General features: G+C 49.4%; 2 protein-coding genes across 2 annotated transcripts; one reads left to right on the top strand and one right to left on the bottom strand.

Annotated features, from left to right (window-relative positions):
* Positions 1 to 573: 573 nt before the first annotated feature.
* Positions 574 to 5,534, bottom strand: med19b (mediator complex subunit 19b). The gene is made up of 6 exons (XM_035418558.1): positions 5,181 to 5,534; positions 4,218 to 4,340; positions 3,593 to 3,726; positions 2,594 to 2,690; positions 2,248 to 2,342; positions 574 to 1,680 (listed from the first exon to the last, which is right to left on the bottom strand). The coding sequence occupies exons 1-6, from the start codon at positions 5,398 to 5,400 to the stop codon at positions 1,612 to 1,614; spliced, it is 738 nt and encodes a 245-aa protein (XP_035274449.1). The 5' UTR covers positions 5,401 to 5,534; the 3' UTR covers positions 574 to 1,611.
* Positions 5,535 to 6,115: 581 nt separating this feature from the next.
* Positions 6,116 to 13,537, top strand: tmx2b (thioredoxin-related transmembrane protein 2b). Its single transcript, XM_035418557.1, has 8 exons — positions 6,116 to 6,458; positions 7,144 to 7,204; positions 7,389 to 7,502; positions 9,695 to 9,771; positions 9,995 to 10,101; positions 11,249 to 11,314; positions 11,875 to 12,004; positions 12,483 to 13,537. Exons 1-8 carry the CDS (start codon positions 6,270 to 6,272, stop codon positions 12,636 to 12,638), a joined length of 900 nt encoding a protein of 299 aa, XP_035274448.1. The 5' UTR covers positions 6,116 to 6,269; the 3' UTR covers positions 12,639 to 13,537.
* Positions 13,538 to 15,255: the final 1,718 nt, after the last annotated feature.

Genomic DNA, 15,255 nt, shown 5'->3' with positions numbered 1-15,255 from the left:
ATTTTTAATTTGTTCAGTTTTAAGAATGTCCTCCATGATGTGTGTTTTGTGACCAGGTGTTGTATTACTATACACACACTGCAGAGATCTTGAGTTATTTCATTTCACAATCACAGGACTGTAACATGAATTATCTTATAAATGACCTTTCTATAAATATTGCTAAGTGGTTGCTTTAAAGTAACTCAACCTAAATCACTACTTATGCCCAGAGCTCTAATGCTGGAGTCAGCAGAGATGACAGTGGAATGCTTTGTTGAACTGGCTGATTCAGACTCATGTATGGCTTAGCATCAGGGTGTGTAGGGTTGTGTTGGGCTACCATGGAGCACAGCATGAAGCTGTACACAGAGAGCTACACCACAGTTTTACAGAGCTACACAGCGCTACCCAGCACACCCTGACCACAGTCTGGCCTGCGTTACACAGGTACCTGTGCTGCACAGGTTCTGGGAGATACAGCAACTCCTCCAGCGCAATGGGGGGAAAGAAGAATTCAGCCCCCACCTCTCTCCGCCTCCCTCTCATACCACAGCTCTGTGTTTCTCACAGGTAACAGAAGAGGAGACTTGCTGCTTAAACAGGTAACAAAAGTTTATTGTGACAGTCCAGTGCGTATGCAGTCGCTCCAATACTCCTCCCACTTCCTCCCAAATCCACCAATGACAAACCAGCACAGCTCATCAACCACACACCCCATCAAGTCATTTAAAGACCCTGTACAATCAAAGTCATCATGTTTACTAGGTGCATATATATAAAGAACCAAAGAAGACAAATACTACAACATTACGCGTATTCTGTTAAAATGAGATTTTAAATGTGTTTTCTGTTTAATCCTGAAAGTGACCAAATTACCAAATTCTTATGCTGCTCAGTAAAGGAGAATTTTGTTTAGGTTGTATGGTCAAAATCAAAACACGTATGTAAACAGTATAGTAAATTATATTTTAATGAAACATTTATCGGGCTACCGACCGGAAGCGAATGTCCATAAATGACAGAGAGGCCATGACACACCTTCAGCTCCCCTTTTTAGGAACGACATATCAAAAGCATTTTGAAAAATGTAGAATTAGAAAAAAACAAACATAAATATGTATCTTGTAGCTTAATGCGCACTTCATAAGTCAAAGTAATGTGATGGCACAGGGTCTTCTACAACTCAAAGCTTCTGCGTGCTCTCGCTTTTTCTGAGTAGATTAAAAGGAAGTCTTTTTATGCTTTTATGAACAACAGGAGAGTGTGTGTCAGTCTCCCCACCTGCTCAATGTCAGACCTGAGTCAAATCATCACATGAAATACTTTAGACACCAATAAAACTCTCCCTTCTACTGAGGAAAATAAATTATTACCACGAATATTCAGAGCAAAATTCTTCTTACATATGCACGCAAGTTTTAGCAACATGATTTGATGAAAATGCTTACAGACGCGCAGGTGTTTTAAACCTTTGCCAGCATCTGAACAGGAAGTATTTCACATACGTAATGAACCCAGGACTGTTTGATGCAAGTCTCTCACTCACACACTCTCTCATGCTCGCTCTCCCTCTCTCACGCTCGTTCCCTCTCTATTGCTCCCTCTCACGCTCACTCTCTTTCTCTCAGTCTATCTGAGGCTGTTGCTGCTGTTGGGCTGGGATCCAGTCAGACCAGGGTGATCAGGGCTGTGGCGATTCTGTGTGAGAGGGATTGAAAGGGACAGATCAGTCATCAGACGTGTCCTCAGTGCTCATATAACAAACACCAGGGCCAGAAAAGATCCCCTCACAGAGGAGGCCGGTGGACATTCTTCCACAGCTCAACTGTGAGTTGAGATAATGTGCAGAACTGGCTGAACTGAAAGGCCAATACTGCACAATACACACATACATTCAGCTCTGTGACTGGGGACCTCTGTGTAACTGACCCAGTGTGTGGCTTCTGTCCCTAATTAGCATTAAACCACCCCAAACAAAGACAACAATACATATTCTACTGAGACTACCATAGAGCTCTACATATACACTCAACTGAGACTACCATAGAGCTCTACATATACACTCAACTGAGACTACCATAGAGCTCCACATATACATTCAACTGAGACTACCATAGAGCTCTACATAAACACTCTACCCAGATTACCATAGAGCTTTACATATACACTCCATTAGGATTACCATAGAGTTCTACATGTACACACTACTGAGATTATGGTACAGCTCTCCATATACACAAACCTCTCACATATTTCATCTCTCACCTTTTTCTTTTTCTTGTCCTTTTTCTTCTTCTTGCGGTCAGGATCATCATCCTTCTTTTTCTTCTTCTTCTTGTGGTCTGAATCAGATGGGGTCTCTGTAGGAAGGGAAGAAAGAGGGAATAAAGAGAGAGAGAGATGTTTGTGTCACAGTTTAGTGGCAGTTTGTTTGGGCTTTGTGGGAGTATAGACTGGGGTACACTGAGGGATTGTGGAAATATTGACTGAAGTACACTGAAGGATTATGGGAGTATAGACAGAGGTACACTGAAGGATTATGGGAGTACAGACAGGGGTACACTGCAGAGCGTATTGTGAAACACACATTACAGGTGTGTGTCTGCGTTACCTGGGGGAATGGGGTCCTGAGGTCTGTGGTGGCGGTGTTTGTGTTTGCTCTTCTTCTTGGGGGGCTGGATGTGCATCAGTCTGTCCGGTTCTGGCAGCTACAACACAGACAGACACACACAGACACACAGACACATTAGCAAACTGACATACACTGCAGGCTTTAGTCTGTAACTGGCACAGCTGAGTATGATTCTGCTGCTAAACTGGCACAGCTGAGTATGATTCTGCTGCTAAACTGGCACAGCTGAGTATGATTCTGCTGCTAAACTGGCACAGCTGAGTATGATTCAGCTGCTAAACTGGCACAGCTGAGTATTATTCAGCTGCTAAACTGGCACAGCTGAGTATGATTCTGCTGCTACATGGAGCTGGCCAGCATTGCCTGACAACAGGCCTGGTGACAGAGCTGCTACAAGCTAAGATAATGTAATAAACTCAGATAAACTAAACGCTGATCAATCAGAAGCAGCTGGTGATTCCCCCCCCCCCCCACACCCCACCCAAACAGCATGTGTGGGGCTGCCCCCTTACAGCAGGATGAAACACTAAAAGAACATCATGCTTTACCTACAGCTCAAAAAAAAATAATTAAAATGAATCCTTTAGACGCCAACATTCTTGACAATTTTAAAAGAAACATTGATGCTGGATATTCCTTTAGTAGACTGAAGGGGCAGGGTTTGGCAGGCTGAAGGGGTGGGGTTTACCATGCTAAAGGGCAGAGTTTGGCAGGCTGAAGGGGCAGGGTTTGGCTGGCTGAAGGGGTGGGGTTTGGCATGCTGAAGGGATGAAGGGGCAGGGTTTGGCATGCTAAAGGGGTGGGGTTTAGCTGGCTGAAGGGGTGGGGTTTGGCATGCTGAAGGGGTGAAGGGGCAGGGTTTGACAGGCTGAAGGGGCGGGGTTTTGCAGGCTGAAGGGGCGGGGTTTGGCAGGCAGAAGGGGCGGGATTTGCGGGGGGGTTTGCGGTAGGGTTTGGCTGTGCCAGTCGGGGCCGTACCGGGCCGGTGTGCAGCCTGAAGCCGGTCAGCAGGGCTCCGGTCAGCGGGCTGAAGGAGTTCCCACACACCGGCGGCTTCTCTATCAGCGAGCGCAGGGCACTGCCGTCCTGGGACCCCGGGCTGTCAATCATCCCTACGAGGGACAAGGAAAAGGCCATGCTGATGACACCGCAGAAGCTGCCATGGCAACAAAATCATCATGTGCAGACTAGAGCAAGGTATAGGGATAGTTTTGTGTCAGTGTTGAGTCAGACTGTGGTACAGGGACAGTGTTGGGTCAGTGTGTTGGGTTAGTGTGTGGTACAGGGACAGTGTTGGGTCAGTGTGTTGGGTTAGTGTGTGGTACAGGGACAATGCTGGGTCAGTGTGTTGGGTTAGTGTGTGGTACAGGGACAGTGTTGGGTCCATGTGCTGGGCTAGTGTGTGGTACAAGGACAATGTTGGGTCAGTGTGTTGGGTTAGTGTGTGGTACAGGGACAGTGTTGGTCAGTGTTTTGGCTTAGTGTGTGGTACAGGGACAGTGTTGGTCAGTGTTTTGGCTTAGTGTGTGGTACAGGGGCAGTGTTGGGTCAGTGTGCTGGGTTAGTGCGTGGTACAGGGACAATGTTGGGTTAGACTGTTCACCTGGTAGCTCTGGTAGAAAGCTGCTGAGTTTCTCCTTGACTTTCTTGCCACAGAACTTGTTGTAAGCATGCTCCAAGCTGTAGTGGGTGATCAGGTTGGTGTTTCCCGTCAGCTCATTTCCCACTGCGAGGGGGGGGGGGGAGAGAGACAGGGATACACAATCTGTTACACTGTGACAAACGTATAAAATGTCCCTATCGTAATAAAAACGTTAACGAACAACAACAAATTTAACTTGCATTAATGAATTGTTTAATTGTAGAATGTTTTTAACTGCTTATTTACCGTGGGAATATTTCACAATGTGGAGCCATACCAGTAAAGTAATACACAGCAGTACAGTAGTAAGGATCAACAAGGAATAACTGTAAATACATGCAACACACATTTTGTGTGGTTAGATGAGTGACTTTGATCCGGAGCAATGACGCCACCGGCATGGCTAAAAATGGAACACTTCGAGATCCTCGAGGCTCAACAAAGCGGTACAGGACAATGGAGAGGCTAGCTAACTATTGGTTAAATAATGAAGGGTTATACATAGCAAACATTGCACCGATCTGTGGCTAGACTCAACTTAAAAGTGAGAGTAAATCGTCAGTGAAAACACAAGACACCGATCGCCACTCCGCATAAATGCACAGGACAGCCACAGTAATTTCACGATGGCAACTCAATCGAGACATCAGGAGACAGTGCTATTGAGCACCAAGATTAGCCATCTCGTACAGTGGAACAATTTTCCACAAGTTTCACGGAAAGACAATAACAAGCATAGGTTATTCGACAAGTACATTAAACAAGCTAATCTCAACAAAAACAAAAATAGTGAACAGCTAGCGTGCTAACTTTCAGTTAGCTGGAATTTTAAAGTTGACTGGCTACATCACTAGCGAATATCAAAGCAATATTTAATTTACCAACAAGGCCTATGTCTAGAAATCCACCATGTGAGACACATACCGGGTATTTCTCTTAGTAAATAGAATGGTTCGTTCATGGCTCCGGGCTTCCGTAACGCAGGCCCTTCATCCCCGAGCTGGTGTGGAATCTGTACGGACATCGAGACTTGATTCTGCGTTGGAGGCGGTGGTGGCTTCCCCGGACCAAAGCCAAGAGCCGAGGATCCGGGGGGGCCCTGTGCGTCATTCTGACCGTACAAAGATGAAAATATTTCTGTCATGTTAATCTCAAATTAATATAAATACCAAAAAATAAAAAACAAAGATCAAATTAAAACAAATAATTATGATGATCCGTTTGTGTTGATGTTCGCAACCTACTACAAAGCGTCATATCTCATTAGCTACCGTAACGCAACTAATATAGGCTCTTAATTTATTTAAATAGTTCAGTACGGTATTTTGGATGGCAAAAGGATTGGTTAACCTCGCACAATATCCCGACCATATTAGCAGGTTGCAGGGTGTAATGGCTTGAACAAGTCTGGGCCAATTTTAGGCCTGCTCCAAATGTCTAAAGTTTTGCATAATTATTTATTGTTATTACTTACAGGCTTACAACCACTGTGTTGTAGCTGTAGGGGTTACTACCGAGATACCGTTGTTTACTGGGATATAGGTAGCTCTAGCAGGCAGCCTGAGTAAAAAACAAAATGAATTGAAAATTTGAGATTCATCGTTTAAATTACTGCACATACCATGCGCGGAAAATGTGTTCATGCTTGTTACATGTATAATATTTAAACTTGCGATACACGCAGGACTTGCATTAATTTTGTTAATTACGGTAAAACGTAAAAAACTATTTGTCCCAAGAAGCTCGCCTCCAACTTCCTTAACCCCTCCTCTTTTACGGCAGCCTAAACGACCAATTGCCGTAAAAGTCACCTTGCTAAGCACCAATCAGATTGGACTATGGGGCAGGGCCCCTCAGCATTTTGTCCGCAGTGACCTCCGCACGTACGTTCACGCCTTTAAATCCAACTATACACATGCGTCGTCCAATGAAAGCACGCCGCTAACGCCGATTTTCAGCAGTGTTGCGGCTAGCTCCATAACTTCTCCATCGGGCGGCCACTTTCTCTGGAAAATGGCGTTGCTAACTCCCCTTTTCGCATTCCTCTACCACCTGCCGCAGGTTTATAAGTGGTTGCTGAAACCGTACTATGTCGCCTCGTTGTTTATGTCGGTAGCTTTTCTTATGGTCCGCAAAACACCGGGGATCTGCGAACATCTCTCGACGCAGCGTGAGGATGGAAACTCCTGCGACTTCGATTGGGTAAGTGTTCTGATACTCGAGATCATTCTGCTAAAACAAAGCGGTAGAAATGGCGGATAACTGTTATTTTATGTTTATAGTAAATGGGAACGAGAACGAAACATAAATAATGCTGATTTGGGGACGGGAACGGTGAGACAATGAAACGGATTTGCACGACGGGGAGCCGGTAGTGGAAATAACCTGGAGAGTGGGATATCGATACATTGTATGCTCCGTTAAATCTGAGAGCTAACGCATGACCTGTCGCATGGGGAAAAAAATTACCGTTAGAAATTTCGTGGAGACGGTATGCATTCCTCATTCTTTGTGTCGGTAGAAAGAGATAACGCAACGAGTTGCCAGCGATCGTACGAATGTGAAACGGGCCTATAGCTATTCATGTGCGTGCAGGTGGCATGAGTATAGTGTCTGGCCCACTGTAACAACGGTGCGTTCCGAGAGAGTGGAGCGTATATAGCCCTGGGGCGTATTTCACGAAGCAGGGTTACTGAGTTAGCTGGGTAGCTGTGCTGAGTAAAACCCGGAACAGATTTTTACCGCAGTCCGTGTTCCAGATTTGGAGGGTTCTGGGTTTTATTCAGCGCAGTTATCCAGCTAACTCAGTAATTCTGCTTCGTGAAACAGGGCCCTGGTCGATGTATCCCTGGCGTGGTGTAACCGTTTGTTTCTGTTCCTCCTGCAGAGGGAGGTGGAGATCCTAATGTTTCTGAGCGCCATCGTCATGATGAAGAACAGGAGAGCCAGTAAGTCTCGCGCATTGCATTATGGGCCTCCAAAAAGTAGAAAATACAATATGCACAGTATACAGTATGTGTAGCATTGTTTATTTAAGTCTTATACATTTGCTCTTACTGAACAGGTGACTTTTGTTCTTTTGCTATTCCCCTGTCTCATTTTGCCTCTTCACTTCCTCCCTCTCTTGTTCAGTCACTGTGGAGCAGCATGTGGGGAACATCATCCTCTTCAGTAAAGTGGCCAACGTCATCCTCTTCTTCAGACTGGACATCCGCATGGGGCTGCTGTACCTCACCTTGTGCATCGGTCAGTCCCCCACTGCACCTAGTCCTGGGGTGCAGGCTAGGTTAGGGGGTGGGGTGTAGGCTGGGTTAGGGGCGGGGGTGGGGTGTAGGCTGGGTTAGGGGCAGGGGTGGGGTGTAGGCTGGGTTAGGGGCTGGGGTGGGGTGTAGGCTGGGTTAGGGGCTGGGGTGGGGTGCAGGCTGGGTTAGGGGCTGGGGTGGGGTGTAGGCTGGGTTAGGGGCTGGGGTGGGGTGTAGGCTGGGTTAGGGGCTGGGGTGGGGTGTAGGCTGGGTTAGGGGGTGGGGTGTAGGCTGGGTTAGGGGCTGGAGTGGGGTGTAGGCTGGGTTAGGGGCGGGAGTGGGGTGTAGGCTGGGTTAGGGGCTGGGGTGGGGTGTAGGCTGGGTTAGGGGCAGGGGTGGGGTGTAGGCTGGGTTAGGGGCTGGAGTGGGGTGTAGGCTGGGTTAGGGGCGGGGGTGGGGTGTAGGCTGGGTTCGGGGCTGGGGTGGGGTGTAGGCTGGGTTAGGGGCTGGGGTGGGGTGTAGGCTGGGTTAGGGGCGGGGGTGGGGTGTAGGCTGGGTTAGGGGCAGGGGTGGGGTGTAGGCTGGGTTAGGGGCTGGGGTGGGGTCTAGGCTGGGTTAGGGGCTGGGGTGGGGTGTAGGCTGGGTTAGGGGCTGGGGTGGGGTGTAGGCTGGGTTAGGGGCTGGGGTGGGGTGTAGGCTGGGTTAGGGGCGGGGGTGGGGTGTAGGCTGGGTTAGGGGCTGGAGTGGGGTGTAGGCTAGGTTAGGGGCTGGGGTGGGGTGTAGGCTGGGTTAGGGGCTGGGGTGGGGTGCAGGCTGGGTTAGGGGCTGGGGTGGGGTGTAGGCTGGGTTAGGGGCTGGGGTGGGGTGTAGGCTGGGTTAGGGGCTGGAGTGGGGTGTAGGCTGGGTTAGGGGCGGGAGTGGGGTGTAGGCTGGGTTAGGGGCTGGGGTGGGGTGTAGGCTGGGTTAGGGGCAGGGGTGGGGTGTAGGCTGGGTTAGGGGCTGGAGTGGGGTGTAGGCTGGGTTAGGGGCGGGGGTGGGGTGTAGGCTGGGTTCGGGGCTGGGGTGGGGTGTAGGCTGGGTTAGGGGCTGGGGTGGGGTGTAGGCTGGGTTAGGGGCGGGGGTGGGGTGTAGGCTGGGTTAGGGGCAGGGGTGGGGTGTAGGCTGGGTTAGGGGCTGGGGTGGGGTCTAGGCTGGGTTAGGGGCTGGGGTGGGGTGTAGGCTGGGTTAGGGGCTGGGGTGGGGTGTAGGCTGGGTTAGGGGCTGGGGTGGGGTGTAGGCTGGGTTAGGGGCTGGGGTGGGGTGTAGGCTGGGTTAGGGGCGGGGGTGGGGTGTAGGCTGGGTTAGGGGCTGGAGTGGGGTGTAGGCTAGGTTAGGGGCTGGGGTGGGGTGTAGGCTGGGTTAGGGGCTGGGGTGGGGTGCAGGCTGGGTTAGGGGCTGGGGTGGGGTGTAGGCTGGGTTAGGGGCTGGGGTGGGGTGTAGGCTGGGTTAGGGGCTGGGGTGGGGTGTAGGCTAGGTTAGGGGCTGGGGTGGGGTGTAGGCTGGGTTAGGGGGTGGGGTGGGGTGTAGGCTGGGTTAGGGGCGGGGGTGGGGTGTAGGCTGGGTTAGGGGCGGGGGTGGGGTGTAGGCTGGGTTAGGGGCAGGGGTGGGGTGTAGGCTGGGTTAGGGGCGGGGGTGGGGTGTAGGCTGGGTTAGGGGCGGGGGTGGGGTGTAGGCTGGGTTAGGGGCTGGGGTGGGTGTAGGCTGGGTTAGGGGCTGGGGTGGGGTGTAGGCTGGGTTAGGGGCTGGGGTGGGGTGTAGGCTGGGTTAGGGGCTGGGGTGGGGTGCAGGCTAGGTTATGGGCAGGGATATGTACTGTCCTTTTTTTGTTCTTCAATTACATTACATTACATTACAGGCATTTAGCAGACGCTCTTATCCAGAGCGACGTACAACAAAGTGTATAACCATAACCAGGAACAAGTATGACGAAACCCCTAGAGAGAAGTACCGGTCCAAGTGCAGGGAACAACCGCATAGTTCAATTATTGTAATTTTTTTGGTGAGGTTCTAGTAAAAGGCCTGTAGGGGTTCCATCCTCTCCAGCACAATCGATTCTGCAGATCGCTCTGTGTAGTTGCCTTTCTTCTTTCTTTGTGGAGGTGAATGAATGAGTGAATGAATATGGCTGTTTAACATGTACTCCCCCTCCTCCTTCAGTCTTCCTGATGACCTGCAAGCCTCCCCTCTATATGGGACCTGAGTACATCAAGTACTTCAGTGATAAAACCATAGACGTAAGTGATAAAACCATAGACTCAAGTGCTGCTTTGCAGTGGCGTGTAGCCCTACAGCTGATGCTCGTTTAAGCGTCAGATTGTAAAAATATGCCAGGAGTTATACATGTGTTATTGGCTTGTTAAAGTGATGAATTGTGATTGATACATACATTGTCAGCTCTTTAAAGTGATGAGTGGTGATTGGTCTGCTCTGAGTGGTTGTTTGGGCTGCCGCCTGTAGGAGGAGCTGGAGAGGGATGGGCGGGTCACCTGGATTGTGGAGTTCTTTGCTAATTGGTCCCCGGAGTGCCAGTCCTTCGCATCCATCTACGCTGACCTGTCACTCAAGTACGAACCCAACATGTGGCTGAACGCTCTTCAAAGTGCACACAGCAACGCCTCAACATACAACCCGCACACGCGTGTCTGAGAACATGCCTGCACTGGGCTCACACACCAGCACACGCACACACGTGTCTGAGAACACACCTGCACTGGGCTCACACACCGGCACACGCACACACGTGTCTGAGAACACGCCTGCACTGGGCTCACACACCGGCACACGCACACACGTGTCTGAGAACACGCCTGCACTGGGCTCGCAGCAAACGCACACGTGTGTCTGAGAACATGCCTGCACTGGGCTCACACACCAGCACACGCACACACGTGTCTGAGAACACGCCTGCACTGGGCTCACAGCAAACGCGCACACGTGAAACGCAAACAGAACTGCCAGAAATGCTGAAAAGATAAAGTGCGTTTGACAAAAGACTTTAGCTAACAACCTGAGTATTATGAAACACTGCCATTGATTAGCAACTGTAACTGTTATTGAAATATAGTGTGGGCGAACGTGTGTGTGTGTGTGTGTTTGGTAAGGATGATTTCCGTGTCTGTGTGTGTGTTTGGTAAGGATGATTTCTGTGTGCGATTAGTAAGGATGATTTCTGTGTGTGTGTTAGTGGTTGGTAAGAATGATGTCTGCGTGTTTGTGGTTGGTAAGGATGATTTCTGTGTGTGTATTTGTGGTTGGTAAGGATGATTTCTGTGTGTGTGTTTGTGGTTGGTAAGGATGATTTCTGTGTGTGTTTGTGGTTGGTAAGGATGATTTCTGTGTGTGTGTTTGTGGTTGGTAAGGATGATTTCTGTGTGTGTGTTTGTGGTTGGTAAGGATGATTTCTGTGTGTGTGTTTGTGGTTGGTAAGGATGATTTGTGTGTGTTTGTGGTTGGTAAGGATGATTTGTGTGTGTGCGTGATTAGTAAGGATGATTTGTGTGTGTGTGTGATTAGTAAGGATGATTTCTGTGTGCGTGTGTGTTTGTGGTTGGTAAGGATGATTTCTGTGTGTGTGTTTGGTTGGTAAGGATGATTTCTGTGTGTGTGTGTGTGTGGTTGGTAAGCATGATTTCTGTGTGTGTGTGTGTGTGTGTGTGTGTGTTTGTGTGTTTGTGTGTGGTTGGTAAGCATGATTTCTCTCGCCTCTCTCAGGTATAACTGTGCTGGGCTGAAGTTTGGAAAGTTGGACGTGGGGCGGTACGGAGAAATGTCCAAGAAGTAGGTGTCCGTCTCTCCCTCACCTGGGTCCCGCCATCTTCTGCTCCCTTTGTCTCTTCCTGTTTCTGTGTGTCCCACACGCCCCTTTCCTCTCCGTCAGAGCCACGCTTACCTCTGATTGGCTGTTAGTTTAAGTAGTGAACAAAATGGAGTGGATTTTTACACTGACATTTCCATAATGGAGAAGCCAGAGTAAAGCACTGAACCCTTCAGTGCTAGAACACAATCACAGAACCACCAGAACCCTTCAGTGCTAGAACACCATCACAGAACCTGCAGAACCCTTCAGTGCTAGAACACCATCACAGAACCACCAGAACCCTTCAGTGCTAGAACACCATCACAAAACCTCCAGAACCCTTCAGTGCTAGAACACCATCACAGAACCAGCAGAACCCATCAGTGCTAGAACACCATCACAGAACCAGCAGAACCCTTCAGTGATGATTCGTTTTCCCTCTTTGTTCACCGGCAGTAGGTAATGCTTGTGACCCTGTGCTGCTGCATTAGAAACGCTGTGAGAACCGTACTGTAACCACCCCCCCCACCCTGTGTCCCAGGTACAAGGTGAGCGCCTCCCCCCTCTCCAAACAGCTGCCCTCTCTGGTGCTCTTCCAGGGGGGCAAAGAGATCATGCGGCGCCCCCAAGTGGACAAGAAAGGAAGGGCGGTGTCCTGGAGCTTCACTGAGGTGAGAAGCTCTCCAAAATGCTGCCCCCCCAGTGGGGACCACACACAGGGTCTGAGGGGAACCATGAACTGAGGTGCTGACTCGGCGTGATCCGTAGAGATCCCAGGACCCTCCTCTCCGAATCCAGGGTCCCCTTCTGGCCAAATCCCCAAACCTGACTCTCTCACTCTGTCTGCCCAAGTAATTATCTTCACCCAGTTTATTGGCTCAGTAACTCCCTCCGTCTCCACCTTAGCAAATGTGTGGTGTGCAATATGGCACAAAATGGCTGCTGTGCATCCCCCAGGTGATGGTGGTGGTTGAGGAGTTCCACCTCGCTGTTGCAAAGGGCTCTGAGATGATCATTTTCTCTACAGCACAGATCTGAATTATTCACCCTGTTTGAGTGTAATACAGTATAAGTGCATTTAAAAACAGTAAATAATTTTTTTGTGATTGAGGGTTACACACTGACTGACCCTCCCGCACCCCTTTCCAGGAGAACATAATCCGAGAGTTTAACCTGAACGAGCTCTACCAGCGCTCCAAGAAGCTGTCCAAGGGGCGAGCCGAGCGGTTTCCCCCTGTCCCCGAGGAGGAAGAGGTGGAGCCAGAGCCCAAGGGGGAGGAGTCCGAAACCAAGAAAGACAAATAGAAAGGCCAGAGACGGGGCACATCCCTCTAACGACTGTGACATCACAATGAGACTGGATAGAACCATGCAAATATTGAGAGGGTGTGGGGGGGGGGGGGGTGCATTTAAGGACAGAATGTGGGCTTTGGAAGTTTGAATTCATTTTTGTTTTTGATTTTTTTCGTTTGTTTTTTTAACATTTGCATTCTAATGAAAGATTAAGCTATGTGATCAACTATTTAACACTGTAATATATATAAATTTAATCCTGTCTGTGACGCACAGAAAGCTTCTGACTGAAAACCCCTCCTTCGTGTCGTCATCTTGCCATCGCCAGTACCTTCACACTCCTCTTGTGGCTCCCCTTCGCGTGCACACACACACACACACACACACACACACACAGGCTCTGCGTCACAGCCTGTCAGAGGAGGAGTGCTGATCTGGGATCTGTTCTCCTTTGGGCTCATAGTGGATGGCGATTGGATATGGGCACAGGAGACTGATCCTAGGTCAGCTCTCCTGCTCTCAGACACTTGGTGAACACAGGCCCAACTCCCCGAGTCACAGCCGCTAGTGCAGCGTTTCTAACTGCAGAAGCAACCAGTCTGAGTGATTAATGGGGCAGCTGAGGTTAAATGAGTTAACTGGTGTAGTGGCCGTGGGAACGTTGTGATCCAGAAGCGTTTATGGGCATCGGAGCCGTAATATTTGCATTTCATTTAAATTTTAGGCTGTCAGTACCCTCTCATCCAGGGCAGTTTCCACAGCGTACGTGTTGTGCATAGTATGCACTCAGACAGCTGAGTGTGTACTGAAGCTGTTCAGGTGAAGTCCTGCAGCTCAGGGGTGCAACAGCAGGGCCCCACCTGGGGACCGGATCACCCCTCAGGTGCACTGGCTCAGTTCCTGAACCGCGATACGATACTGGAATACAGGAATAACTACCTGTGTTTGTACGGAGCTCTACAAACAGCCACATACACCTTTATGAACGATCAGAAGGGGACAGTACATAAAGTATAAACTGAAGGGTGGTTCAGAAAGGTCCTGTTGACCTTATGGGACCAAATAAAGAGGAAACCCAACGGTATTGGCACTGCAGTGCTGAGCCAATCAGGTTAGAGCATGCTGAACAGCTCACCCTACCACAGCCTTTGATGAGAGATGCAAGTACTGCAGGTGGAGGAGGGTTACTGTGCTGAAAAGCAATCACAAACCAGGAACAGCATGCTTATTTCAGGCTTTTTAAAGATCAGGGACAGTCTTATGGTTTTAACACCTGTCATTTTAACTGAAATAGGATCACTCTGGCTGCTTGGTACTGCGGCGAAATTCAATCCTTTGTGGCTAGTAAGGGAAAAAAGCCTGGTGCGGGCAGTGTGTGGGGAAAGTTGGGCCTGTGAACTATGACCTCTGACCTTTCCCTCAAAGCTGTGACTGTGAAGAATGGCCAGTGAGTTCATTACTGAGATTATTTGTGCTTTTTATTCAGAAGGAGAACAGAACTCATTTCTCATTTATACTGATGACCTGGAGAGCAGGGGACTGGGGCGGGTGGAATATTTTTCATTCACCTTTTCTTTTTTTCAAAATATTCGTTCCTTGAGCAAATTCAGCACAGCTGCCTCAAGATTATTTTACTGCTCAACCGATCATTCATGACCTTGGTGAACAAATCACTCCTCAGAAATCAAGTTTAACGGCTATCGGACTTCCAGCTCAGAATTATGTGAATAAACAGTAAATTATTAACCCCTGCTTCTCGTCGTGTTACCAGTAGAGCAGAGTAGTGAATTAACATAGACGCCAGGCTGGACGGGCATTCGCTCGCTCTGATTGGCTGAGTGAAGCGAGTAGGGCTGTAGCAGCAGCGTTTCTCTGGTGGACTGTACTGAGCAGCAGGTCCGGCTCCAGTCACTAGCGTCTTTCACAGCAAGGGGCACTGCTTCATCAGACTGTGCATTTACTCTATGCTGCTATGTTACAAACTACAAATGTTTCCTTAATCTGTGTTTGAAGTATTTCTATCAACAGTACACAACCTGGACAGCAGTGCCACCTAGTGGGCTCCTGTGAGATTGCTCTGAGCCACAGGAGGCATGCGGCTCTTCCCATCCGTAATGCACACTACCTCTGATCTGCACCACACCCAAAGGCGAACGGGATTGGCTGGCTGTGGATCCGCCCATGTTGCCATGGCTGCAGGCTGGCTGCACATGTGCAGTGAGATGTGCTCGCTCCCTCCCAAACTCCTGGGGTCATGTGACACAGCCAGCCAATCCAGTTCCATGACAGATCACAGGATGTGTGTGTGTGTGCGTTTCTGTTTCCAACCACGCAAATAAAGTATGCAAATACAACACACTCTCTGTCTCTGCTCCCTATGTACGTGCAGTCTCGCACATGCACACGTTCAGACACACGCATGCACACGGTCTGACGTGTGGTCATATGTGCACACACCAACTCACGCACACTAACTCAAATGTGCGTTTACGTGCATGCACACAAGCGAACTCGCACACATCTACACACCAGTTCGGACACACATGCACACACAAAGACTGGACACAAATATAAACGCGCACAAGCTCACTCATGCACATGCACTCGCTCACACACACACATGCACTCT

The sequence above is a fragment of the Anguilla anguilla genome, chromosome 5 (genome assembly GCF_013347855.1).
Source record: "Anguilla anguilla isolate fAngAng1 chromosome 5, fAngAng1.pri, whole genome shotgun sequence".
In the NCBI taxonomy this organism is placed as follows: Eukaryota; Metazoa; Chordata; class Actinopteri; order Anguilliformes; family Anguillidae; genus Anguilla; species Anguilla anguilla.
Note: the sequence above shows the minus strand (reverse complement) of the source record. Positions and strands in the feature narration are given on the sequence as shown.

Coding starts and splice junctions, on each gene's coding strand:
- med19b (XM_035418558.1), bottom strand. CDS start 5,400: ATGACAGAAATATTTTCATCTTTGTACGGTCAGAATGACGCACAGGGC. Junction 3,727..4,217: donor CTTTCTACCAGAGCTACCAG/GTGAACAGTCTA, acceptor TGTCCCTCGTAG/GGATGATTGACAGCCCGGGG. Junction 2,691..3,592: donor TCAGGCTGCACACCGGCCCG/GTACGGCCCCGA, acceptor TCTGTGTTGTAG/CTGCCAGAACCGGACAGACT.
- tmx2b (XM_035418557.1), top strand. CDS start 6,270: ATGGCGTTGCTAACTCCCCTTTTCGCATTCCTCTACCACCTGCCGCAG. Junction 7,503..9,694: donor GTACCTCACCTTGTGCATCG/GTCAGTCCCCCA, acceptor CTCCTCCTTCAG/TCTTCCTGATGACCTGCAAG. Junction 11,315..11,874: donor TACGGAGAAATGTCCAAGAA/GTAGGTGTCCGT, acceptor CCTGTGTCCCAG/GTACAAGGTGAGCGCCTCCC.